We start from the raw sequence: 25098 nt of genomic DNA on the forward strand, positions 1-25098 counted from the left end.
TGTTACGTAAGTGTATCGTTCTTGTATTAATACGTGTGTAACCCTCCGCCTCGGCAGTTTCCCCGGTGTTTGCTCGGTGATAGACATTCGCTGCTTCCAATCGGAGGCGCGCAGTGCCGGGAGTGGCCAATCGGGGGCTTCGGTGGGCGGAGCGGCCGGGCCAGTTAGCTTTGGCGGTTTTATTTCAACATGGCCGAAGCGAGCGGCGTCAACTTAGGCAGCGGCTGTGAGGAAAAAGGGCCTGAGGAATTAGCTCAGGAATCTGCGCGACCCGGCACTATCATCTCGAGGGTGAAGCTTTTTGACACCATGGTGGACACTTTCATCCAGAAGTTGGTCGCTGCTGGGAGGTAAGGTGGAGGAAGTGAGGCTGAGTGCCAATTTCGCAGTAGGTTGAGGCGGGCGAGAGGCAAAAAGAGGGTTTGTCCCGCCAGAGTCTAAACCCCGCGAGACCAGGACGGCCCCAGGGAAGCCAGCCCAGTCACGTGGGTCTGGGGGGGGTCTGGGTTATTTATCGGCAGTCATATTCTACCCTCAATTCCTAAGCCTCCGGAAGTCACGTGATGTTTACTAATACATAATTAGGTAATGTGGAGCACATTTAGGACAAGTAGCTACTCCTTCCAGTAAACCTAGTTTTTGGTGTTTTTTTTTGTAAATATTGGATGCACTTATAAATTTATTTATTTATTTTGGGCTGCGTTGGGTCTTAGTTGCTGCCTGCGTGCTTTCTCTAGTTGCCACGAGTCCGGGCTGCTCTTCATTGTGGTGCGCAGGCTTCTCATTGTGGTGGCTCCTCTTGTTGCGGAGCAGGGGCTTCAGGCGCACGGGCTTCAGTAGTTGCAGCATGTAGACTCAGTAGTTGTGGCTTGCGGGCTCTAGAGCGCAGGCCCAGTAGTAGTGGCGCAGGGCTTAGTTGCTCCGTGGCATGTGGGATCTTCCTGGACCAGGGCTTGAACCCGTACAGTTTCTTAACCACTGCACCATCAGTGAAGTCCCCAGTAAGCCTAGTTTTGATTATAGGTGGTTGAAAGGAAACACACTGGCTTTGGAGTTAGATTTAGGGTTCAAGTCATGGCCCAACTTAAAGTGAGCGAGACTTAACTGCTCTGTGCCTGCGTTCCTCATAAATAAAATGGGAACAATAGTACTTTTCTCATAGAGTCGGTCTTTCTGAGGTTTAAATGAGTAAAAACTCAGAAGGCTCTTAGAACAGTGCCGGCTACGTAGAAAGCATTAGACTTCTAGCTGTTGTTATGGAAATAGTAATAACCTTCACTGGGTGGTTGTGAGGACTAAATGTATTGCCATAGAAAGAAACACTTCCTCTCTTGATTTCTACTTTATATGAGCGATATTCTAACAATGCTGTTGACCTGAATTGTTGGACACTTTAATCAATAGAAATTGATATGGGCTTCCCTGGTGGCGCAGTGGTTGAGAATCTGCCTGCCAATGCAGGGGACGTGGGTTCGAGCCCTGGACCGGGAGGATCCCACATGCCGCGGAGCAACTGGGCCCGTGCGCCACAGCTGCTGAGCATTCTCAAGCCACAACTGCTGAGGCCCGCATGCCTGGAGCCCGTGCTCCGAGGTGGGAGAGACCACCGCAGTGAGAGGCCTGCCCGCTGCAGCGAGGGGAGGACCCCGCTCTCTGCAACTAGAGAAAGCCCATGTGCAGCAACAAAGACCCAACATGGCCAAAAATAAATAAAATAAATTAACCCCTCCAAAAAAATGAATAAAAGAAAAAATATTTTAAAAAAAATAGAAATTGATAAGAGGCCAGAGGAGAAATTCAGGCAAGGCTTTATTGAGACTCATGCTGCTGCATGAGGGAGTGAAAACAAGTTACAGGTGTCCTTGCTCATTTTTCTGAGGGGGAGTGAGCTGGTCCCTTAAATGGGGTGAGGGTAGGGGTGGATCCATTGGTCCGCTGGAAAGGTGGCTTAGGTGGTCTGCCCACCCCCTCAGTGGTGCTGTGTGCAGGGATCATGGGCAGTACCCTGCTTTTGCTCCTGACACCTCAAAAGTGACAGTTGGCTTTTTGGTCTTTTTGCATCTTGATCAGAATTTGCACCAACTGTGCATGTATGTAGTTGTTTTTAGTCCCTTATAGTTACTTTGTATTGTTGTTTGAGGAGACATTTGCCTAGGTGCAAGCACTGCAGGAAAGCGTCCCAGGTCCCAGCCTGTCACAACAGTATTGGACACTTTAAAGGAAGAGTTTTGTCCATGGTCCCATACCCCAGAACATTAATGCTGAAACACTGTTATCAGAACTTCAAGGGGTCTGACCACAGCCTGTTTTCCATCCACCCTCTATGTCCCCACTACCCCTGTTCTTTAACATCATCAAGACTCTCATCTGCTCCCTATTTCCTTCCCTCCTGGTTTTAGGACTTTACCTTTCCTACAAAAACCTTATGATACATCTCTTCACTCACTGATTCACTCAGCAAATATTTGAATGACTATTCTGTACCAGGCGCTGTGTCAGGTGCTGGGGATATGATAAAGCAGACAAGGCCCGTCTTATATTCAGTGGGTAGAGACATGAAGTAAACAAAATAATCATAGAGTTTGGTAAGGTAATGAACGAGCAACTTGAGGGAAAGGAAAACACTAGATAGGATAGTTAGGGGATTCCACTCTGAGGAAGTGACATTGATATGAAAAAAGAATAGGAGGGCACCAGCTTTTCAAAGAACTAGAGAAAAAGCTTATAGGAGGGAAGGACAGCTTGTGCAAAGGTCCTGAAATGGTCAGGGCGTTCTAGGAGCTGGCAGAGTGAGAGGAAATCAGAGGAGGCCGCACAGGCAGGTGACAGCCTTATCAAGCAGGGCCTAGTTTCCATAGTAATAAATTTGATAAAATAATTTGTAATCATTTTTATGGCCCATTCATGACACACCATCATTTTATGTCCAGGCAAGATTTCTCCATTGATTGATTGATTGGCTTTCCCTTACTCATTCTTACCCTCCTCTCTCCTCCCCACAGGCCCTGCTTTCTGTTGGCTATATGTCCTCCATTTATTCATGTATTCATGTACAAATGTTTTTTGGACATCTCCAGTGTCTCAGGCTCTGTTTTAGGAGCTGGAGATACAGCAGTGATCAAGATAGGAAGGTCCCTGCTCTTGTGGAATAGACTTTCTTGTGCCACAAAGAAAAATAAATCAGCGTGAAGGAACAGAGAGCAATGGGGAAGTGGTCTGGGTTAGTGTGAGTGCAGGGAGGTGACATTTGAATAAGTCTGCATCCTTGTAAAGTGTGTTGTTTTGTCTGTGTATTTTTTTTTAATTTGTTTATTTTTGGCTGCGTTGGGTCTTCGTTGCTGCATGAGGGCTTTCTGTAGTTGAGGTGAGCAGGCGGCTACTCTTCCTTGTGGTGCGTGGGCTTCTCATTGTTGCAGAGCACGGACTCTAGCTGTGCAGGCTTCAGTAGTTGTGGCCCATGGGCTCTAGAGTGCAGGCTCAGTAGTTCTGGCGCACGGCTTAGTTGCTCCGCGGCATGTGGGATCTTCCCAGACCAGGGCTCCAACCCATGTCCCCTGCATTGGCAGGCGGATTCTTAACCACTGCGCCACCAGGGAAGTACCCTGTGTATGTTTTAAATTTATATGAATGATAGTTGTGCTGCATATGTCTTTTTTCACTTAATAGATTTTTTTTTTAAATATCTAAGCATATACTATAAATGCGTATGGTTCAGAGCTCTCAGTGCTGCTTGTCATTTCATGATATGCATCCAGCACTTACCCGTTCCCTATCATGGCACCTGGTTGCTTCCAGCTCCCTCCTCCACAAATTATGTCAGGGTACATCCCCTCACAGACTAGTGCTAGAATTTCTCTGAGGTATATAATGGATTGGAATCACGGGATCCAAGGGTTTATATCTACCTATGTTTTGTCAGATTGCTTTCCAGAAAAGCTGTTCCTTTCTCCTGTGTCCTCACCATCACTGGGTATCTACCATTCTAATATTTGCTATTCTGAAGGTGTGAAAGGGGTATTTCATTATTATTTTAATTTGCACATTTCTAATTCCTCATAGGTGTGGGCAGTTCCTTATATACCTCATTAGTCATTTGGCTTCCTTTTCCGTGAACTGCCTACTTATTTTCTGTAGTGTTTTTTTTTTTTTTTGGACCTTTTTTTTTTTTTTAAATTGGGTTTTTTATCTTGATGATTTGCTGGAGTTCCCTGTATAGTCTAGATATCAATCCTTTGTCTGTTTCAGACTGAAGAGGAAATAGCTGTCTCTATTAGATGTTAACTTTGTCTATGATGTCCTTTGAGTAACAGAAATCCTTAATTAAATAAAAAATTACACAGATTTTAGTTGCTTACACTTTACCCCAGGAAGATGAAGCAGAAAGAGAAATGTAGTCATCCCAAGGGACCTTCTCCCAAGCAGTATGGATACTCATGACTCTTCTCAGCCTTTGCACTAACTTCGCATCCTTCAAACAGTCATAATAAATTGCTAAGTATTGCCTAATCAATTTGTATTTTAAAACCCTTAATTTTCATGTAATTCATGTTTTTCATTTTATGGCTTGTGCTTTTGAGGTCTTGTTTACAGAGGCTATACCAATGCCCAGGTCACAAAGATAATCTCCAGTGTTTTCTTCTATTGGCTATTTTATCATTTTACTCTCTGCTCTAAATCTGTGATCTGTCTGGATTCAGGTGTAAAGTGGTAGTCTCAGTCAGTCTCATTTTTTTGTTTTCCCAATCATTGTCATCTAAACAGTTCGTTCGTCCCCATTGCTTTAGGGAGCCCCTTTTATCGTATAGCAAGTCCCTCTGCCTATTGTGTCCCTGGGTCTCTCTTCTGCCCCAGATCTATTCACCTGTCTTTGTGCCAGTGCATATGGGTTCTTAATACCAAACCTTTGTAGGAAACCGTAAATCTGGTACAGCAAGTCCCTCTTCTCTCTTCACTTTAAAATTGACCCAGCTATTTGAGAACCTTGATTTTTTTCCTTGTAAACTTTAGAATGAATTTTTCTGGATCCTCAAAACATTCAGCTGCAATTTTTGGTATGTATTTTTGGCAAATTAAGGAAGTCCCTGTCTCATTCTAGTTTTCTGAGAATTATTAAAAAGATCATGATTTGGTGTTGAACCTATCAAATGTTTTCTTCCCCAGTTAAGAAGATCATATAATTTTTCTTCAGTTCATTAACGTTGATGATCTACATTGGTAGATTTTATGGAAGTTAAACTATCTTTGCATTCTTGGAATAAATCTACTTAATTATGATGCATTTAAAAAATACAGTTGGATTTAGTTAGATCAGTGTTTGTATGCCATAAGTGAAATGGGCCTATGGTTTCTTTTCTTTCACTGTCCTTATCAGCTTATAGAACCAAAGATATATTAGCCACATATATCCCTCTTCAGGAACGATTTATATAAAATCAGGATTATCTAGTCCTCAAAAGTTTGGAAGAGCTCATTTACGCCTATAACTTTCTGGGGTTGTCGAGGACTGCCAGTATTATGTTAAAGAGCAATGATGCAGTAGGCACCTTTGTTTTGTCCTCAAAGTGTCCCCATAGTGTTTGTTGCAGATTTTTGGTGTTTCTGTTTCTTTAACGGCTACAAGTCTGTTCAGATGTTATTTCTTCTTGCGACAGATTTGCCATTTTACAGGTTCCCCCCCAGAAATTTGTCTCTTTCACCTGTTATATTAACTTGTAACTGTTTGAACTATTTGAAATTATTAATTTAATTTTCATTATTTCCCTTTTTTCCATTATATGCTGTTTATTTTGGACTTTATGTAGCCAGAGTTCTATCTTATTAATCTTTTTAAAGAATCAGCCTTTTTTTTTCTTTAATTTCTGTGTTTTGAGGTTACTATTGGTCTCTTTGTCTTTGTATCTATCCTTATTTTTTTAAATTTATTTAGATTTATTTTATTAGTCTCTTCACAAATTCTTTCTTTCTTTCTTTCTTTCTTTTTTTCTTGGCGGCGCCATGCAGGTTGCAGGATCTCAGTTCTCAAACCAGGGATTGAACCCAGGCCACGGCAGTGAAAGCCTGGAATCCTAACCACTAGGACACCAGGGAACAGCTCCAAAATTCTTGAGTTGAACATTTAACTCTTCTTTTTCAATCGTTTTTGTTTTCTGAAAAATGTGTTTAAAACCATAAATTTTCATTTAATTACTGCTTTTGCTGGTTTCTACAAATTCTTATATCTAATATTTTCATAGTCATTTATGTTTTTAAATTGAGATTTAATTCATAAAACATAAAATTCACCTTTTAATGAGTGAAATTAGTATATTCAAAAAGTTGTGGAACCGTCACCATTATCTAATTCCAGAACATTCTTTTCACTCCAGAAACGTTGTACAGTATTCATTAGCAGTCACTTCCCATTTCTCATCCCAGTCTCCCAGCTCCTGGTACAGGCCTCTCATTGTTGTGGCCTCTCCCGCTGCCGACCACAGGCTCCGGAAGCGCAGGCTCAGCGGCCATGGCTCACGGGCCCAGCCGCTCCGCGGCATGTGGGATCTTCCCGGACCGGGGCACGAACCCATGTCCCCTGCATCGGCAGGCGGACTCTGAACCACTGCGCCACCAGGGAAGCCCTAGATTTGCTTTCTCTGGACATTTTATATAAATGGAACCATATAACATGTGGTCTTATGTGTCTGGCTTCTTACACTTAGCTTAATGATTTCAGGGTTCATCCGTGTTATAGTATATATGAATCCTTCACTCCTTTTTATGACTGAGTAACAATTCCATTGTATGGATATACCATATTTCATTTATCCATTCATCAGTTGATAGACATTTAGAGTTGTTTTTAATTTTTTTTGTCTATTATGAGTAATGCTGTTATGAACATCTGTGAACAGGTGTTTTCAGTTCTCTTGGGGATATACATAGAAGTGAAAATGCTGGAGTGTATAGTAATTCTATGTTTAACTTTTTCAGGAATTGCCAAACTATTGTCCAAAGCAAGTGTACCAATTTACATTTACACCAGCAGTTTCTGAGGGTTCTGATTTCTCCACATCCTCACCAATACTTGTTAGGTCTATCTTTTTAATTACAGCCAATAGTCATCCTAGTGGGTGTAAATTGGTATCACATAGCATCTTGGATTTGCCTTTTCCTAATGATTAATGATGCTGAGCATATTGCATGTGCTTATTGACCATTTGTGTATCGTCTTTGAAGAAATGTCTATTCAAATTCATTGCTCATTTTAAAAAAATTATTTATTTATTTATTTTTATTTAGTTGTGCCAGCTCTTGCAGCAGGCAGGCTCCTTAGTTGCAGCAGGCAGTCTCCTTAGTTGTGGCTCACTGGCTTCTTAGTTGTGGCACATGGGCTGCTTAGTTGTGGCAGGCATGTGGGATCTAGTTCCCTGACCAGGGATCGAACCCAGGGCCCCTGCATTGGGAGTGTGGAGTCTTAACCACCGTGCCACCAGGGAAGTTCCTCATTGCTCATTTTCTAATTAGGTTATTTGTTGTTTTATTGTTAGCTTGTAAGAATTCTAATTTTGAGAAGTCCAATTTAGATTACTTATTAATTTTATTTATTTAGGTTAAAATTGAGAAGAGTTTTTTCTTTGGTTGCTTGAGCTTTTAGTGTCATATTTAAGAAAACATTGTGTAATGCAAGATCACAAAGATTTACACCTATATTTTCTTCTATATAGTTTTAGCTCTTACATTTAGGTCTTTGATCCATTTTGAGCTAGTTTTTGTATGATATGAGAAAGAGGTCCAATTTCATATTTTTACATATGGGCATTGTCATTTAATTTTATGTACTTTGTAATTTTCCTTACCATTTCCTCTTTAACCCAATGATTATTTAGTAGTATGTCATTTGGTTTCCAGACATGTAATTTTTAAAAAGTTTTCCTTTTGTTGCAATTTCTAATTTTATAGCATTATGGTGAAATAACAGTTTGTGGGATGCTGATTTTTTGGGAATTTTTGACACTGGCTCTATATGGCTAAGTCTATGGGCAGTTTTTGTCAGTGTTCCGTGTACACTTGAAAAGAGTGCAGTTTCTGTTTCTTGGGTATAAAATTCTATACTTATTTATTAGTTTGAGCTTTAAAATTTTATTATTAAAACATTTTAGGAATTCCCTGGCAGTCCAGTGGTTAGGACTCCATGCTTCCACTGCAGGGGGCATGGGTTTGATCCCTGGTCCGGGAACTAAGATCCCGCATGCCACGAGGTGTGGCCAAAAAAAAAAAAAAAAAATATATATATATATATATATATATATATATATATATATATATATATATTTTTATATGCTCATTTTAAAAATCTTCTTGATTGAGCCATTCATTTCTTTTTAAAATCTTCCATCACAGTTGTTTATATCTATTTTTCCCCATAATCTATCTTTGTTGCATTATATAGAGAGGTTATTATTTTTACTAGGTGCAACGGAGTTTATTATTCTAAGAGAAATGGAAAGCCATTGATATTTTTTAAGTCGTGACTGATCTTTTTTTTTTTTCCCATGTGTGGGAGATGGCTCTCCACTGGCTTAAAAATCTATTTATTTGAAATGCTCTGAATACAGTGACTGATCTTTAAAAGGTACTCTGACTGCTGTGCAGATGATCGATTGTTGGTAGGATTCTTTTAAGGTCTTTCTAGGCTTCTAGACTCTGATTTTTTTGAGACCCCAGCCCACATCATGACAAATTTATTTATTTAAATTTATTTATTTACTTATTTATTTTTGGCTGTGTTGGGTCTTCGTTGTTGCTTGCGGGCTTTCTCTAATTGTGGCGAGCAGGGGTACTCTTCATTGTGGTGCACGGGCTTCTCGTTGGGGTGGCTTCTCGTTGTGGAGCACAGGCTCTAGGGCATGCAGGCTTCAGTAGTTGTGGCATGCAGGCTCAGTATTTGTGGCTCACAGGCTCTAGAGCAGAGGCTCAGTAGTTGTGCATGGGCCTAGTTGCTCCACAGCGTGTGGGATCTTCCTGGACCAAGGATCAAACCTGTGTCCCCTGCATTGGCAGGTGGATTCTTAACTGCTGGACCACCAGGGAAGTCCGACAAATATATTTAAAAAGCATCTAGTATCTTGACTGAGGTGGTGGTTACACATGTGATAAAGATACACAGGGGCTTCCCTGTTGGTGCAGTGGATAAGAATCCACCTGCCAATGCAGGGGACACAGGTTCGGTCCCTGGTCCGGGAAGATCTCACATGCTGCAGAGCAGCTAAGCCCGTTGCCACAACTACTGAACCTGCGCTCTAGAGCCCGTGAGCCACAACTACTGAAGCCCGTGTGCCTAGAGCCCGTGCTCCTCAACAAGAGAAGCCACCGCGATGAGAAGCCCGTGCACCGCAATGGAGAGTAGCTCCTGCTCGCCGCAACTAGAGAAAGCCTGGGCGCAGCAACGAAGACCCAATGCAGCCAAAAATAAATTAAAAAAAAAAAAAAAAAAAAGATGTACACACACAAACAAATGTATGTGTAACTGTTGAAATCTGAATGAGATCTTTGGATTGCACCAATGTCAGCTTCTTGGTTTTGATATTGTTTTATAGTTGTGTAAGATGTTAATAACATCGGGGAGGATACATTTCTTTGCAGCTTCGTACAAATCTATAATTATTTCAAAAAAGTTTACATACAAAAAATATTCATCGTAGCTCCATGTTCAGTGGAAAATAGTTGAAAACCACCAAAAATGTCCAATATTTGAAGAATGTGGTTATGTAAATATAATAACTATCTAATAAAATACTAAGGGGACTTCCCTGGTGGTGCATTGGTTAAGAATCCGCCTGCCAATCGAGGGGACACAGGTTTGATCCCTGGTCTGGGAAGATCCCACATGCCACGGAGCAACTAAGCCTGTGTGCCACAACTGCTGAGCCTGTGCTCTAGAGATCACTAGCCACAACTATTGAGCCCACGCGCCCTGGAGCCCATGCTCCGCAACAAGAGAAGCCACCGCAATGAGAAGCCTGCGCACCGCAAGGAAGAGTAGCCCCCAATCGCTGCACCTAGAGAAAGCCCATGCGAAGCGAAGACCCAACACAGCCAAAAATAAATATAAATAAATACATTTTTTTAAAAAAGGTTAAAAAAAAAAGAGTGGTTTGGAGGGGAAGATGAGGGAAAGGGGAACTCCAAGAGGATGCTGACTCTTCATGATAGTGGTTTAGTGGAGGGTTTTACCATCTACTGAGATGGGCAAGAAACACTCCCTGCTGAGAGCTGCGGGAGAGAAATGGGTCTGGGGTTGGAAATCAAGACATCTGTTTGGATAGGTTCAGTTGGAGATGCAAGGCAGCCACACTTCTGTTTCACAGCTCTTTTGCTCCCTCATCCTTCCAGCCCACCGACTGTCAAACCGAACTTCAGTATCCTGTCTGTACTCCTCTGCCCCTACACTCAGCCTCCGCGCAGCACTGTAGAGTCTCACCCATGGTGGAAAACGGTGCCTCCACAAAGTCATGTTCTTGGAATTCATGTGGACCCTCAGTGAGCCTATGATCCTCGTGTCTCCAACCAGTTCTCTTGCCCTTCTCCACAGTAGCTATTTAAAATCTTCATCATGTCCCTCAGGCCCTTCCTCTGCTCTGCTCCCTGTACCCTCTCAGTGAAAATGACCCCAACACCTGGTTCATAGAGAGAATTGAGACCACCAGGCAGGAGTTTATACATTTACAAATTTGGCTGAGAGATGCCCAATCCTGCATCCTCCTAGCGACCTCCCCATCAATTTCCTTCCCTTTACCTCCCAGGTTGTGGCTTTGGGTCTTTGCATTCCCAGGTTCTAGTTCTCCATCTCCAGTTTTTTCCTCAGCTTAGGGCAATTTGCCACCATTCCCCTAAAACCTTCCTTTCAAGGTCACTAATAACTCTTTGTTGCTAAATATTTTGGATATTTTTTTCATCTTTAACCTACTTGCTTTCCTTGCAGCATTTGACTGTTAACCACTTCTCTGTCCTTGATATTTCTCTCTTGGCTTGCAACACCATTCTCTGTCCCTTTACCTCACTAGTTGCTCCTTCTTGGGCTCTTCTTTCTCCACTTGTCCCTTAAATGTGTGAGTATTGCCCTTTCCTTACTTCACCTACACATGTTCATGATCACATCCCATTTGATACCTTGCTGCTGCTGAAAGTCCTTTGTGACTGTTCATTGCTCCTTACCGTGGCTTCCAAGGCCCCACATGTTCTAGCCCCTGCCTACTTCTTGTTCCCCTCTCTAACTATACTTGGTTATACTAACCTCATTTCCTAGAATGTCAAGAGCTTTCTCACCTCAGGGCACTTTGCACTTGTTGTTTGCTCTGCCAGCAATGGTTTTCCTCCATCTCTTCCCTGACCTTCTCTAAAGCCACCTTTCTCCCCTGGTTATTCTTTATCATGGCACCGTATTTTATTCCTTCATAGCACTTATCACAGTATATAGTTCTACTGTCTGCCTGTTTGTTTGTGGTCTGTCTTCCCCACATAAAACGTAAGGTCTTTGAGGACAGGATCTTATCTGTCTTGTTCACCACTCTCTACTCATTGCTTATTATGGTGCCTGGCACATAGTAGATATTCAATAAATAGTTTTGGAATAAATGAGGGTTCCCAAGCCACATCTTCCTCCTGAGCTTCAGACCTCTAACAGTCTACTACTAGAAATCTCCACTTGGTGTCCCTCAGAACCATTAAGTTCAGCAAAACAGGATTTCTCCTCCCTCTGTGGTCCCAAACTTGGTTGAAGATACCACCATCTACTCATTCTCTAGGCCAGAGATTTGGGAGTCCTCATTGACCCCTTACTTACAGTCAACCACCAAGCCCTGTTGGTTCCAGCCTGTCTCCTCAGTGTCCTCTCCATCCTTTGCAAATGTTTTAGTTCAGCCCCTCACTATCTCTCATACGATTGTTGCACCAGCTTCCAAAATGGCCCTCCAGCTTCAGTCCTGCCCCCTCCAGTCTACAGCTCAGATTTGAGCGTGTCTTTCTCCTGCTTAATTGGCTCAGTGTTGCTTCCAGAATCAAATGTCAGCTCCTTAGCTTAGTGTAAAAGGCCATTAACTCCTTGGCCCCTCCTGTCTCTCTAGCCATGGTCAGGGCCATGGGTATGCAGCATATGCACACTTGCGTGCAGGTGCAAACATACACGCACATAAGCTCTTCTGCATTGAGTGCTGCACTGTCCCCCCACCCTTGCCACCTGCTCTTTCCACTTACTGCTTCTCGCTAGAACAGCCTTCCCCTCATTTTGTTAAGTAGGAACTTATGGCTGGTTTCCACATAGAAAGGGCTCAGTAAAATGTCGTATGAATACAGACTTTTAAAATGTATCCAAATGCTTGACCCTCTCCCAAGTCATTAGAAGTCCTCAGTCCCAAAGACCAAGTATTTATAGCGAGGACAGGAATCTTTACATAGTAAAAGCTAGTTTATTCACATGTCATTTATCCAAACGGATATTTTAAACCGCAGGTTGGTTTTCCCTACAGCTCAGCATATTTTTCACATTCATGTTAGCTTAACTAGGGGGGCAAATTATATGATGCACTCCACAGTGACTGGAAGATTATTGGCCTCGCTGGGCTATCAGATCTCACAGACCCACAACCCTATCTTCAGTTAGGGTGTCTTCATTTCATTGGACCGGCTGACGCAAAGATGCCTGAATCTGTCCTTTCTCAGGCTTCAGAACATAGAAACGTGGCCATGTTGGAACTTACCATTTGCGACCTCTCCCTTGTCCTCTGAAAATGAAGGATTCTTTTCTGTCCTTACAGCCTCCTGGACCTTCTGAGAAACAGCTATTCTCTTAAAGCAAGCAGATGAGGCTTGCTATGTTTTGTTATAAATCAGGACCCGCCAAGAGAGGCAGTTGATTAGAGTTGGTGTTGGTGGGGCCCCGGTTGAAGTTAGCACTGTTTGGGGTACCCGTGGCACCTGGCAGCTGTGCCACATGTGTTGTCAGTGCTGGGGGGGCTGAAGGGAGTGAGAGGTGATTGACAGTTCCTAAGTTCTTAGATGGCAGACTGGTCCAGTGCCTTCCTGGTCCAGTCTTGCAGCCTGAGATGTGCTGCAGAGTGTGATCTGTGTAAACTGACTTAAAGCCTACGTCTGACAGTGACCAAGGAAGGAGAGCTGATTGCACTTGTACATGAACTGGTAGAGTTTTAAACTAGTGGCAGAGACTGTTGGTGTTCATAGGAAACAGTTTTTCACAGGAAAGAGTGGTTTGATCTATAAAATGTTCCGATTAAATAAGTGTTTCAGAAATGTCTCACCATCTTTGAATGTGCAGATGATGCGTGCTACTGGCAGTGATTAGTTTCTGAAGTGTGGTATGACTCACCAGACTGTGGTGTGCGGCTTCAGCCCCATCATGCTGATTCTCTCTTCTTTGTGTGTTTCCAGGCCATCTACCTCACTCTATCCCCACTGTGTCTGCCTTGCTCAAGTCGGCAATCACCTCAGCTGTGCCTCCTGAGTCTGCCCTCACACAGCAGCCGGAGGGAGCTTCTAACATACAAATATGATCTTGTCCCACCCCTGCTTAAAACCCTTTTCTAGCTCTTCCCATCATGATATGGTCTAGACTCTATGTGTCTGGCCTACCAGCCTGCAGACTGTGTGTCTTGGAGGTCAAGGCACCTGATCCAGAGCAGATGGTTCCACATGTCCCAACTCTGTGACCTTCGATAAGCTTCTCTCTGCCTCAGCATTCTCATCTGAAAAATGGGCATGGTGATAATAGACCCTACTTCATAGAGTTATCGTGAGGACTAAATGAGTTACTTCACGTAGAGTGCTTAGAACAGTGCCTGGTTCTAGTCAGTGCTCAGTACACATTTCTTGTTATTACATCTTTATACACAGGCATGTCTGTGCACTCTTCAGCTGCGCTGCCAGGGCCTTCTGTCCTCTGACCGACTCCTGCTACTCTCATAGGTCTCAGACGTTGCTTCCTCCAGGAAGCCCTTGTTGGTTGCATCACTTGCAAATATTTTCTCCCAGTTCGTAGGTTGTCTTTTCATTTGGTTTATGGTTTCCTTTGCTGTGCAAAAGCTTGTAAGTTTGATTAGGTCCCATTCGTTTATTTTTGCTTTGATTTCTATTGCCTTGGGAGGCTGGCCTAAGAAAACATTGGTACAATTTATGTCAGAGAATGTTTTGCCTGTGTTTTCTTCTAGGAGTTTTACGGTGTCAGGTTTTATATTTTAAGTCTTTAAGACATTTTGAGTTTATTTTTGTGTATGGTGTGAGGGAATGTTCTAACTTAATTGATTTACATGTGGCTGACTGATCTCTTATTTTCATCAAGGAACACTTCTGCTTTCTTTTCCCCTCTTGCTTTCTCAGTCCTGGGGCTGAGAAAGGGGGGAGGGGGAAAGACCAAACAGAGAAACCCCTTCCCTCCCCTCCCCTCCCCTCCCTTCCCTTCTCTTTTCTCTGCTTTCATTTTTTAAATAAATAAATAAGTTTATTTATTTATTTTTGGCTGTGTTGGATCTTTGTTGCTGTGCATGGGCTCTTTCTAGTTGCGGCAAGTGAGGGCTACTCTTCTTTGCGGTGCGTGGGCTTCTCATTGCAGTGGCTTCTCTTGTTGCAGAACACGGGCTCTAGGGTGCGCAGGCTTCAATAGTTGTGGCTCGCAGGCTCTAGAGCGCAGGCTCAGTAGTTGTGGCGCAGCATATGGGATCTTCCCTGACCAGGGCTCAAACACATGTCACCTGCATTAGCAGGCGGATTCTTAACCCCTGCTCCACCAGGGAAGTCCGAAAAACATTTCTTAATGAAACAGGGCAGCTGTACAGGTGGTGGTTGGAGGGTGGAGAGCATGAATTTCTGTCACTGCGCTCCCCAGCTTCTATCCCCAGCTTCTATCCGTCTTGGTCTGTCTTTGGCCTCCACTCCTTTACTGGTCGGAAACGCCAGTTCTCACCCGCCCTCTGGCGGACAGTCTGTGGAACATGCGTTCAGTCGGGCAGCAAGCCGGTTACCATGGAGAAGCCAGGGCTTCCTTTGCACTAGTACATGTGTTTACTTGTCTGTGCCTCTGTCTTTCCATTCTTACACAATTTATCTGCGTATATAAACTGACAGATTGACTAGCCACCAGAGTTTGATTCTGGCCTTAAGTACTTTAAGTTAAACTTGTGTGATAATTCAGTTTACAATGAGTTTTTAGTGCAGTAAAAGACATGCTTTATCAGTGAGTTCAAAAACAATGATGGGGCTTCACTGGTGGCGCAGTGGTTGAGAGTCCGCCTGCTGATGCAGGGGACACGGGTTCGTGCCCCGGTCTGGGAAGATCCCACATGCTGCGGTGTGGCTAGGCCCGTGAGCCGTGGCCGCTGAGCCTGCGCGTCCGGAGCCTGTACTCCGCAACGGGAGAGGCCACAACAGTGAGAGGCCCGCGTACCGCAAAAACAAACAAACAAACAAAGTGACGGTATCTCAGATATTGCACAAGAAGTATTTAAGAGAAAAAAATAGGTTAAAATCAGTTAATGTAGTCATCTCTGTTTTGAAGCAGTAAATGCAGCTTTTAGAAGTTACTTTCGAGAGGGAGACGCAAGAGGGAAGAGATATGGGAACATATGTATATGTATAACTGATTCACTTTGTTATAAAGCAGAAACTAACACACCATTGTAAAGCAATTATACTCCAATAAAGATGTAAAAAAAAAAAGTTACTTTCATTGATGACAAATGTGGTCCTTTTTGTGGGACCACAGTGTAGCCTTTTCTTTGTAGTGGGGGCCAATGGGTTCTTCCTGCATATGCAGTTGCAACCAAAATGCTTTTACTAAGCCCCTGCTTCTGCAGACTTCTCAACCCTGGGAAGCCAAGTTACTGACTGTGTTCTACACTTCTCAGGGGGTGGTGAGGACTGTTCCTTTGAGAATAGTAATAATAATTGTAGCTAACATGGAGCATTTCCGGGTGTGCTCTGCACTGTACTAAGTATTTATATCTGTAACCTCATTTCATCCTCACAGTAATTTTGTGACTTATGGCTAGTTATTATCTCCATTTGACAAAGGAGGAAACTGATGCTTATAAAGGTAAAGAAGTTGTCCAGGATCACTCAGCTGATGAGGGGTAGAGGTAGGATTTGAACGTAGGCAAAAGGACAGGCAGTCTTTAGAGCCGTACACTTACCCAGCACAAAGCTGGATGGCCCCTTGTGTACCCTTGGAAGGCCGAGGCCAGGAGACCGTTCCAGCAGAGGGCAAAGGGGGGCTTGGCAGAGGGACCATTGGGGATGCTCTGTGAAGAGGACTGCTCTGTCCAAGTAGCCCAGGCCCTGGTACCCTGGAGTCCAGGGTAGGCGAGGTGGCTGGGAATGGACCAAGCCTGAGGCCAGGCAGCCCAGGTCTCAGCTCAGCCCCAGTCGCCTGGTCTACAGCATGTCTTGAGTGTGCTATGTATCTAACACTGTTCTGGGTACCCTGGAAATCCCAGCACCATTGCAGATGGCATCCCTATCCACAAAGACATTAGAGTTTACATGAGAAGATAAAAGTTGACATTTGGAGGGGGTGGCAATGAATGTTTTCTAAAATGCATCACTTTTCCTGTTTCTCTGTGAATGTATGTTTTCAGGAAATTCACAAGGGCATTCACAGCATTCCCAGGTCTGCATTGTCTCCCAAGAAAGGAATCCCTGGGGGCGGGGCGGGGGGGGGGGAGAGGGAATTGCATGAAGTTGATCAAAAGATACAAACTTCCAGTTACAAGATAAATAAGTACTAGGGATGTAACGTACAACTTGATGACTACAGTTAACACTGCTGTATGGTATATGTGAAAGCTGTTAAGAAAGTAGATCCGGTCTTCCCTGGTGGCGCAGTGGTTGAGAGTCCGCCTGCCAATGCAGGGGACATGGGTTCATGCCCCGGTCCGGGAGGATCCCACATGCCGCGGAGCCGCTGGGCCCGTGAGCCATGGCCGCTGAGCTTGCGCGTCCGGAGCCTGTGCTCCGCAACGGGAGAGGCCACAACAGTGAGAGGCCCGCGTACCGCAAAAAAAAAAAAAAGTAGATCCTACGAGTTCTCATAACAAGAAAAATCCTTTTTTTTCTTTTGTTTCTTCTTTTTTGTTTCTATTTGAGATGATGGATATTAACCACACTTATTGTGGTAATCATTTACCAATATATCTAAGTCAAATCATTATGCTATATACCTTAAACTTACAGGGTGCTGTATGTCAATTATGTCTCAACGAAACTAGAAGAAAAGAAAAGAAACCTAAATGTCCATCGATAGATGAATGGATAAAGAAGATGTGGTAAATATATACAGTGGAATATTACATAAAATATATACAGTGGAATATATATATAAATATATATACAAATAAATATATACATATAAATATATACAGTGGAATATTATATAAAAAGAAATGAAATTCGGTCATTTGTAGAGATGTGTATGGACGTAGAGTCTGTCATATAGAGTGAAGTAAGTCAGAAAGAAAAACTAATACCATATATTAATGCATATATGTGGAATCTAGAAAAATGGTACAGATGAATATATTTGCAGGGCAGGAATAGAAACGCAGACGTACAGAACGGACCTGTGGACACAGTGGGGGACAGGGAGGGTAGGATGAATTGGGAGATTAGGTTTGACATAAATACTCTACCATGTGTAAAATAGACAGCTAGTGGGAACCTGCTGTATAGCACAGGGAGCTCAACTCAGTGCTCTGTGATGACCTAGATGGGTGGGATGGGGGGGAGGGAGGTCCAAGAGGGATGGGATATATGTATACATATAGCTGATTCACTTCACTGTACAGCAGAAACTAACACAACATTGTAAAGCAATTATATTCCAATAAAAAAAGAAAAGAAAAGAAATCACTTTCCTCCTGGCCTCCAACCTGGCTGTTCTCCCTCCATGTCCTTGGAGCATATGTTTCCCATCTTGCGTGTTTGTAACAGTGTACATGTTTCTGGGTCCTTCACTTTCACTGAAGTTTCAGAAGGGTTGACGGCAGCACTGGTGGGCAGAATTATCTTCACCCCTGCCCTGGGCCCTGTCTGCTGCCAGCCGCCTGAACTGGGTGGAGATGCACCCAGCTCAGATGTGCCTGGCGAGTGGGCTGGGAGGAGGAACAGGATCTCCCGTGTTTGAGCCAAACCCATTTCAAGCCACAATTACCCGGTTTCAATTCCAGCTGTGCTTTGTCAGGTGTCATGTATCCCTCCACATTCCTCCATGTAGCCACATGGCTGCGTGGCTCGTGGGGTCAGTGGCAAAACAACAAGATGTCTGGGGCTCTGCTGCAGGTTGAAATGATGCCTGTCATCTTTGTATTGTCCTTTTGGTACCTAGGTTTAGCCTCCAAGGGGTACTGATGTCTAATGTGTACCCTCAGAAGGATGAGAGACTGTCACCCTTACCCAGAGGTGTGCTGGTAGGTGCGTACAGCCAGCTCTCCTGAAATAAAGCCCTGGCTTGCAGTGTTTGCCAGTTTCTGAGGTGTAAATACTCCTAAGCTTACCAGCGTAGCATCACTACACACAGTAGAGAAGAGATGGGCAGCAGCACACCTGTTTCCACAGATCGAGACCATAGATGGAAAGAGCTTCCAGAGCAGAGTAAAATGTGTAGAATGATTAGGAAGTCATATGTTTTGAGCAGTTAGTATCTTTTTTTTTAAATAAATTTATTTATTTAATTTATTTATTTTTGGCTGCGTTGGGTCTTCGTTGCTGTGTGCGGGCTTTCTCTAGCTGTGGCTAGCGGGGGCTACTCTTCGTTGCGGTGTGTGGGCTTCTCATTGCGGTGGCTTCTCTTGTTGCGGAGCACAGGCTCTAGGTGTGCGGGCTTCAGTAGTTGTGGCACGTGGGCTCAGTAGTTGTGGCTCGCGGGCTTAGTTGCTCCGCGGCATGTGGGATCTTCCTGGACCAGGGCTCGAACCCGTGTCCCCTGCATTGGCAGGCGGATTCTTAACCGCTGCCCCACCAGGGACGTCCCGGTACCTTTGTTTTTAATATAATTGATTGTAACTTTGTATAATTTAATTTTCAGTAATGGCTGTGTTTAACAACTGGCTCACAGATTTCCTGGAAATTGAACGGTTATCTCTTACAAGCCACAGTGAGCTGGCCTCGGCACACCACTGCTCTCACACTGCACCTGTTTCAGAAGACATTGTTTTGGGGGTAGGAATTAGGCCAGGAGGCCCAAAGAGCCATGAGAAAGGGAGGACCCAGTAGTGACTCCCTGGGTGTGGTGGGGGCTATGCATGGGGTTCCAGGTACCTAACCCCCTGTTTGTCCAGAGCCCAGCAGCCTGGCTCACATGGCTGAGGGGTATCTGGGCCCATAGCGAAGCGTCAGGGTGGGTTTTTTGTGTTCCAGGACTCCTCCTCAGACACTTTTCGCAGGTCCCTTGAACATTGCTTCATCAGAGAGGGCTTCACCGACCACCTCCCCACTTAGAGGTGATGCCCATGGTACACCCTCTCAGCCCCATGACCCTGGTCCTTTTCCTTCCAGGCACTCTCCACAAGTAATCTCCTCCACATTCACATGTGAGTTTCTATGTTTGCTGCCATCTCTTCCTCTACTGGAAGCTCTAGGAGGGCCGTGCCAGTCTCACTGACCCGGAGCACCCAGCACATAGCAGGTGCTCAGTGAACACTTGTGGAGGGGAAGGGCCTGAGAGAGCAGGCTGAGAGACACGCACAAAAACGAGGAGGGAGAGGAGACAGCCATTTACCTTATTTGAGTTTCTTTTTCCAAGAAGAACAAGCCGTTGGCAGTGTACTGGGTACCCTTTGACCTTTCCAGCTACAAGGGGTGTATCTGCTGCCAAGTGACAGAGACCTGATTTTAAATGGTGTGAACAATAAGAGAAATGCATTAGCTCACTAACAAGAAGCCCCAAGGTAGGGTTGCTCCAGGTGGGTGTTTTCAGCAGCTCGACGATGTTCTCAGAGACCCGGCTTCTTTCCCTCTTTCTGCTCTGCCTCCTTAGGGTAGAAACTTTGCTCTCAGACCAGGCCCTCCATGGTTGCCGGGAGCTAGAGGCATCACCTGGATATAGTCATGCCCTACAGACATCAGTTCCTTCCAGTGTGGCTCTTTTTAGGAGTAAGGAAACCTCTCCCAGAGACCACATGTCCTGTCCTAACGCAGCCCTGCAAGGGGACTAGGATGACCAGAGATTCTCAAAGTGGAGTGCCCAGACCAGCAGCACCAGCAGCACCTTGGAGCTTGTTCAAAACTGAGGAGGTGGGGCCCAGCGATCTGAGTTTTAACAAGCTCTCCTGGTGATTTGGTGCTTGGTAAGGTCAAGTTTAAGAACCACGGCTGGCCCAATTGTGACCCACCCTTCAGAGGGTGAACTCAACTGGGGCTCTGCTGAGAGGAAGTGGGGAGACTGGTGGGGCTGAGCCATCCTCGGAGACTGGAGCTGCAGATGAGACACTTTGCATCTACTGCCTTTAACCAGCACCATGAAGGAGACAAGGCTCAGAGTCCTGTGATGAGGGGCAGGGCTGCCCAGGCAAGAAGAGCCTATGACTCTGAACCCCCCAACCTTTGCCTTCTCTCCTTACCCCCAGCTACCAGAGATTCACTGACTGTTACAAGTGCTTCTACCAGTTGCAGCCTGAGATGACACGGCGCATCTATGACAAGTTTGTAACTCAGTTGCAGACATCTATCCAGGTGAGTGGCAAGAAGCCCAGCAGGTACTATTGGCTCGGGTCCTGCCTCCAGATCGTCAGCCCCCTGAAGGCAGGGACCCTGCCGTCAGCCCCTCTCTACCCTCAGTCCCCGAAACTGTCCTCTGTGCCCCCAGGCTGCAGTGGCCATCATCCGTTCCCTCCAAATGACAGGGGTGTCTTGAATGCCTCTTGTCTCATTGCCCTGTGTTGTAATTGAGTTTATAGTTGTTGTCCCACCTGACCTTGTGAGCTCAGCGAGGGCACGCCTGGGTCCACTCCTCTGTGTTTCTCCAGCACCTGGTGCAGAGCCTGGCACAGAGGAGGCATTTAGCAAATTGTTGAATTCATTGGAACTGCATACCGGAGGGGATACAGAAAAGGACAGGATTCCATTCCTGTCTTTAAGTGATCCCTCTTGGGAGTTTAACTTCCATGCTGTCACACTCCAGAATGGGCTTCGTTAGGCATCAGAATGTATGTGTGCTGTCCGCAAAGGGTGCTCAGCTGTGGGGACAACAGCAGGGATGCAGCCTTCAGAGATGATGTGCAGGAGGAGAGGCTTGCTGCAGGCTCTTTTTAAATGTATTCTATTTTATACTTTATTTTCTTAATTATAAAAGTCCCATGTAGAAAAGTTGGAATGTTTGTATAGAGACAGAACTTAAATTAGCTAAAATTTTACTAAGTGCCGTTAGTAGTTCAGCGTATGGAGTTGTCTGGTATTACTATAGCTCTTTCCTCTTTTCTCTTCAGGAGGAAATCTCTGAAATCAAAGCGGAGGGAAACCTGGAAGCTGTCCTGAATGCGCTGGATGCGATTGTGGAAGGAAGCAAGGACTGCGAGGAGCCGGCTTGGTGAGAAGGGTGATGCCTGCCCCCCGGCATGGACAGGTGGAGAGGACCAACACCAAACAGTGACCCAGAACAGAGAGACAAATGCATAGCCCCTCTGGGGCAGGAGAGCTGGGGGCAAGCGCATGTAGTCCAGGGGGTTGAGGTGACTGGGATGAGAGAAATCTTCCCAGGGAGCTCATTTCAGGACCCATCTGGCCTGCAAGAGAGAGGGTAGAGGGAGTGGGATGAGGCACAATAGCGAGGTTTGGAGTCTTATGTCGATTAGTCTGGCCCAGGCATCTGGTTTTTATTCATTTGTTCATTCAACAAACACTTAGAAGCACTTACTATACGCCTAATACTGTTGTAGATGCCAGAGATTCAGCAGTGACTAAGACACGAAAGACCTTCTCTCCCGGGGCTGTCATTCCAGTGGGCAGCCCTGCTGCCAGGTTGTTCTGGGCAGGATGGAGAAGGAGGCCCTGGGGACAGGAGTGGAGAGTTGAGGCCACCGAGATGGCAAGTGGCCTGAGCTCCTGCCTCCTGCCTCCATTCCCTGCCTGAGTAGAATCCTAGGTCAGGAGGAGTAAAAACCTTTTTTGTGCTTTTCAATTTGCTAATGCTTTGTGACATTCATAACTTAAGAGAATTAACTTTTATAACTAAGAAAGAGTTTGTAAAGAACCTACAGTGGCTTCTACCCCACTGCCCATCAGAACTGGCCTATCTCCTCACTCTGGGCACTCAGCACCCCCTAAACTCTTGCCTCCTCAGACCTGTCTTTCCTTTATCTTCTCACGTTAGCCAGCCAGGGCCTCTTGGGGTCTGGGCCTGCTCTCAGGCCGCCACCTTCCCCATCTCTCCAGCTCACAGTCCCATGGTGTGGATGCACCAGCAAGGCACATGGTCACAAGGACTGAGGAAATCATCTCCAGCCCTGGAGGTTTACAGCTGGAGGGAGTGTCTGTGGATGAGGAGGAGGGCTAAGGTGTGGGTTGGTGAGAAGAGGAGAGATGGGTTCCTGGGAGCTGAAGCTAAGGGACAAGGGGTTAGCGTCCCCTCAGGAGCAGGAGCCATGCGGTTGGATCTTGGGAGTGAGAGGGACTACAGGAGAGTCCTGGAGAGCCAGCCAGCTGGAGGCTGAAGGTGGGAATGCCACTGGCTGGGTTTGGAAGGAGAAGCCTTACCCCACACGACGACTCTCTGTCCCCACCCCTGCGCCCCCTGCGGCCCTGCAGGCGCCCTAGTGGGATCCCAGAGAAGGACCTGTGCAGTGCTGTGGTGCCCTACTTTCTGCAGCAGCGGGACGCCCTGCAGCGCCGTGTGCAGAAACAGGAGGCCGAGAACAGGCAGCTGGCAGATGCCGTCCTGGCCGGGCGCAGGCAGGTGGAGGAGCTGCAGCTGCAGGGCCAGGCCCGGCAGCAGGCCTGGCAGGTGAGTGTCCCGGCCCTGCCCTCAGGCACGTGCTCCCCTGCTGCAGCCGAGGAGAAAACGGGCCCAGGGAGGGCAACTGACTTGCCCAGGGATGGCTCCTCCATGTCAGGATCAGGGTTAATCCTCTGTAGCCATGGTGGTTCTACTCCATGTGATCACTGCCCAGTACTTTTAAAATGTGTACAGAGAATGACTTCTAGAGCCGTCAACATACCTAAGATATATCCTCCATGCAACAAATACGTGTCCTTTGAGGGTGAACTCAATTTCTGAAAGTGGCCCACAGTCACTTGGGGCCAAGTTGTTGAATAAGGGGGAAGAGAGTAATCAGGCTGGGTGACGCAGATAGCACGTGTGGCTACAGAGTGATGAGATGGACTTTCTCGCCGGCTCAAAATGTAGTTCCAAAAGAGGGTTTCTAGTGGGGCTTGAATGGTGGCCCATTATTGGGTTCTCCTCATCATTTAGATGTCCAACTTATGTTTACCTGTGGCCACTCGACAGCTCCCTTCCTGGGGCAGACCCTCCTATTCCCGAGGGGGATAAGTCCCCAGATCCATGGCTCTCAGGTCCCCTGGTCTTCTTCCCAAGACCAGTCAGGGGCAATCTGAAGGCCCTGCCCCAGCCTCAGCAAGGCCCCAAGCCTCAGGGAGGCGGCAGCAGGAGAAAGGCTGGTGCCTTGCTCTGCTTCCTCTTATCTTCACCCCCTCAGCCTCCTCCTGTAACACACTGGCCCTGGGGGTGTGTAGTGTAGTGTAGTGTAGTGCAGTGGCCCAGGCTCTACACAGCAGACACCCAGGTGGTATAACCGAGGCCTCAGCCTAGTGCCGTCTCCTGGGACAGGTTCCACAGTTGAGAGTTGTGTCTCGGGTACTCTCGGGGCTGCCTTGCTGAGTCCTCCGGCTGCTCTGCCATCGGCGCTTCATCACCATGAGGCCAAGGGTCACTCCCCTGTCTAGGCTTTGGCTTCCAAATTGGCCAAGTAGTGATCCCCAACACCCTGCCAGCTCTGACATTCAGTGCTTCTATTTTAAGAGGAAGAAGGAAGCCCCCTGCTCTTATAGCCACACCTCTCCCATTACAGCTACAGATGCTAACCATTGTTTGAAGTGGGTCAGCTGGATTGAGTGTTGAGTGCTGAGCCCTGTGTGGGCTCAAAGAGCCCTTTTTCACTACAATTCCCATGTCTGTAGCCCAGCTGCAAGTCCACTTAATTTAAGAAAGTTTCTCTGCTAGAAATCTCCAGTGAGGTCAGAGGATCGGGGGACACTTAAGGGGCCCTTTTTGAAAATCGGCTCTTCTCTGGGGAGGCCCAGCCTAGGTGGCCATGGCACCCAGCCTGCCATAAACAAACTGCTGAGTGGGGCGGATTTCCTAATATGCCCTGCTGGGCCTGTGATATGAGTTTCAGACCCCTTCCTTATCATCCTGGGGGAAACCCAGGCCTGGAGTCAAGGACAGTGGAGGGAAAGCATTTGGATTTTGTCATCTCCCAGTCTGTCTGTTCTCTCTCATTGGTGTCAGGCTCTACACAGAGAACAGAAGGAGCTGGTGGCCGTGCTGAGGGAGCCTGAGTGAGGAGGAGAGGGCCCGGCCCAGGAGCAGAGGGCAGTCAAGGTCAAGGGCCTGTGGTCCAGGATGCTGAGCCTGAGTGAGCTGCCTCCAAGAACAGTCCCTAAGCAGTGATGAAATTTGCCGGAGAAGGAGGCCTCAGCTGTCTCCACTGCCGTTGTGCCTCTGGGGCTCCTTTGGGGTCAAACACACACACTACCTTCAGATTCCTCCCTGTTTTCTTCTAACTTTAGGATTCTTGGCCAGCTCCCGCCCTGGGAATTAGGCACCATGCTGCCTCTCCTTTAGGTTCAGGCCAACCCCCCACCCTACCCCCATCATACATATTGCCTATTCCTGAGCCCTCCCTAGGACCTGGCTTGGGGAATCTGTATTCAGTTTCCACTGATTGCCCCCTTGCTGGCCAGCCCAAGGGCCCCTGCCATGTTCTCCCCACATCCGCAAATAAACTTCCTTCACTACACTGTAATCTGTGAGGATGCTCCCTCTGCCTGGGCCTCTCCCAGGACTCTCCTAGGCCAAGATCCCACCCTGGACTCCAGAGTCCTGGCTCC

General features: G+C 46.1%; 1 protein-coding gene across 2 annotated transcripts; it reads left to right on the forward strand.

Moving 5' to 3' along the window:
• The first annotated feature begins 188 nt into the window (after positions 1-188).
• On the forward strand, positions 189-25082 carry LOC307183543 (polyamine-modulated factor 1). Of its 2 annotated transcripts, none has more exons than XM_079916202.1 (5): positions 189-350; positions 20601-20706; positions 21459-21559; positions 22838-22972; positions 24497-25082. In XM_079916202.1, the coding sequence occupies exons 1-5, from the start codon at positions 190-192 to the stop codon at positions 24534-24536; spliced, it is 543 nt and encodes a 180-aa protein (XP_079772328.1). In that variant the 5' UTR covers position 189; the 3' UTR covers positions 24537-25082. The 2 variants fall into 2 exon arrangements, with proteins under 2 accessions (XP_079772328.1, XP_079772327.1); XM_079916201.1 differs by having other exon boundaries at positions 22777-22972; positions 24497-25029.
• Positions 25083-25098: the final 16 nt, after the last annotated feature.

The sequence above is a fragment of the Stenella coeruleoalba genome (assembly GCF_951394435.1).
Source record: "Stenella coeruleoalba genome assembly, chromosome: 1".
Classification (NCBI taxonomy): domain Eukaryota; kingdom Metazoa; phylum Chordata; class Mammalia; order Artiodactyla; family Delphinidae; genus Stenella; species Stenella coeruleoalba.

Excerpts from the sequence above, each read along its gene's own strand:
- LOC307183543 (XM_079916201.1), top strand. The coding sequence starts at position 190 with ATGGCCGAAGCGAGCGGCGTCAACTTAGGCAGCGGCTGTGAGGAAAAA. Across the intron at positions 351-20,600 it reads AAGTTGGTCGCTGCTGGGAG|CTACCAGAGATTCACTGACT; the intron begins GTAAGGTGGAGG and ends CCTTACCCCCAG. Across the intron at positions 20,707-21,458 it reads AGTTGCAGACATCTATCCAG|GAGGAAATCTCTGAAATCAA; the intron begins GTGAGTGGCAAG and ends TTTTCTCTTCAG.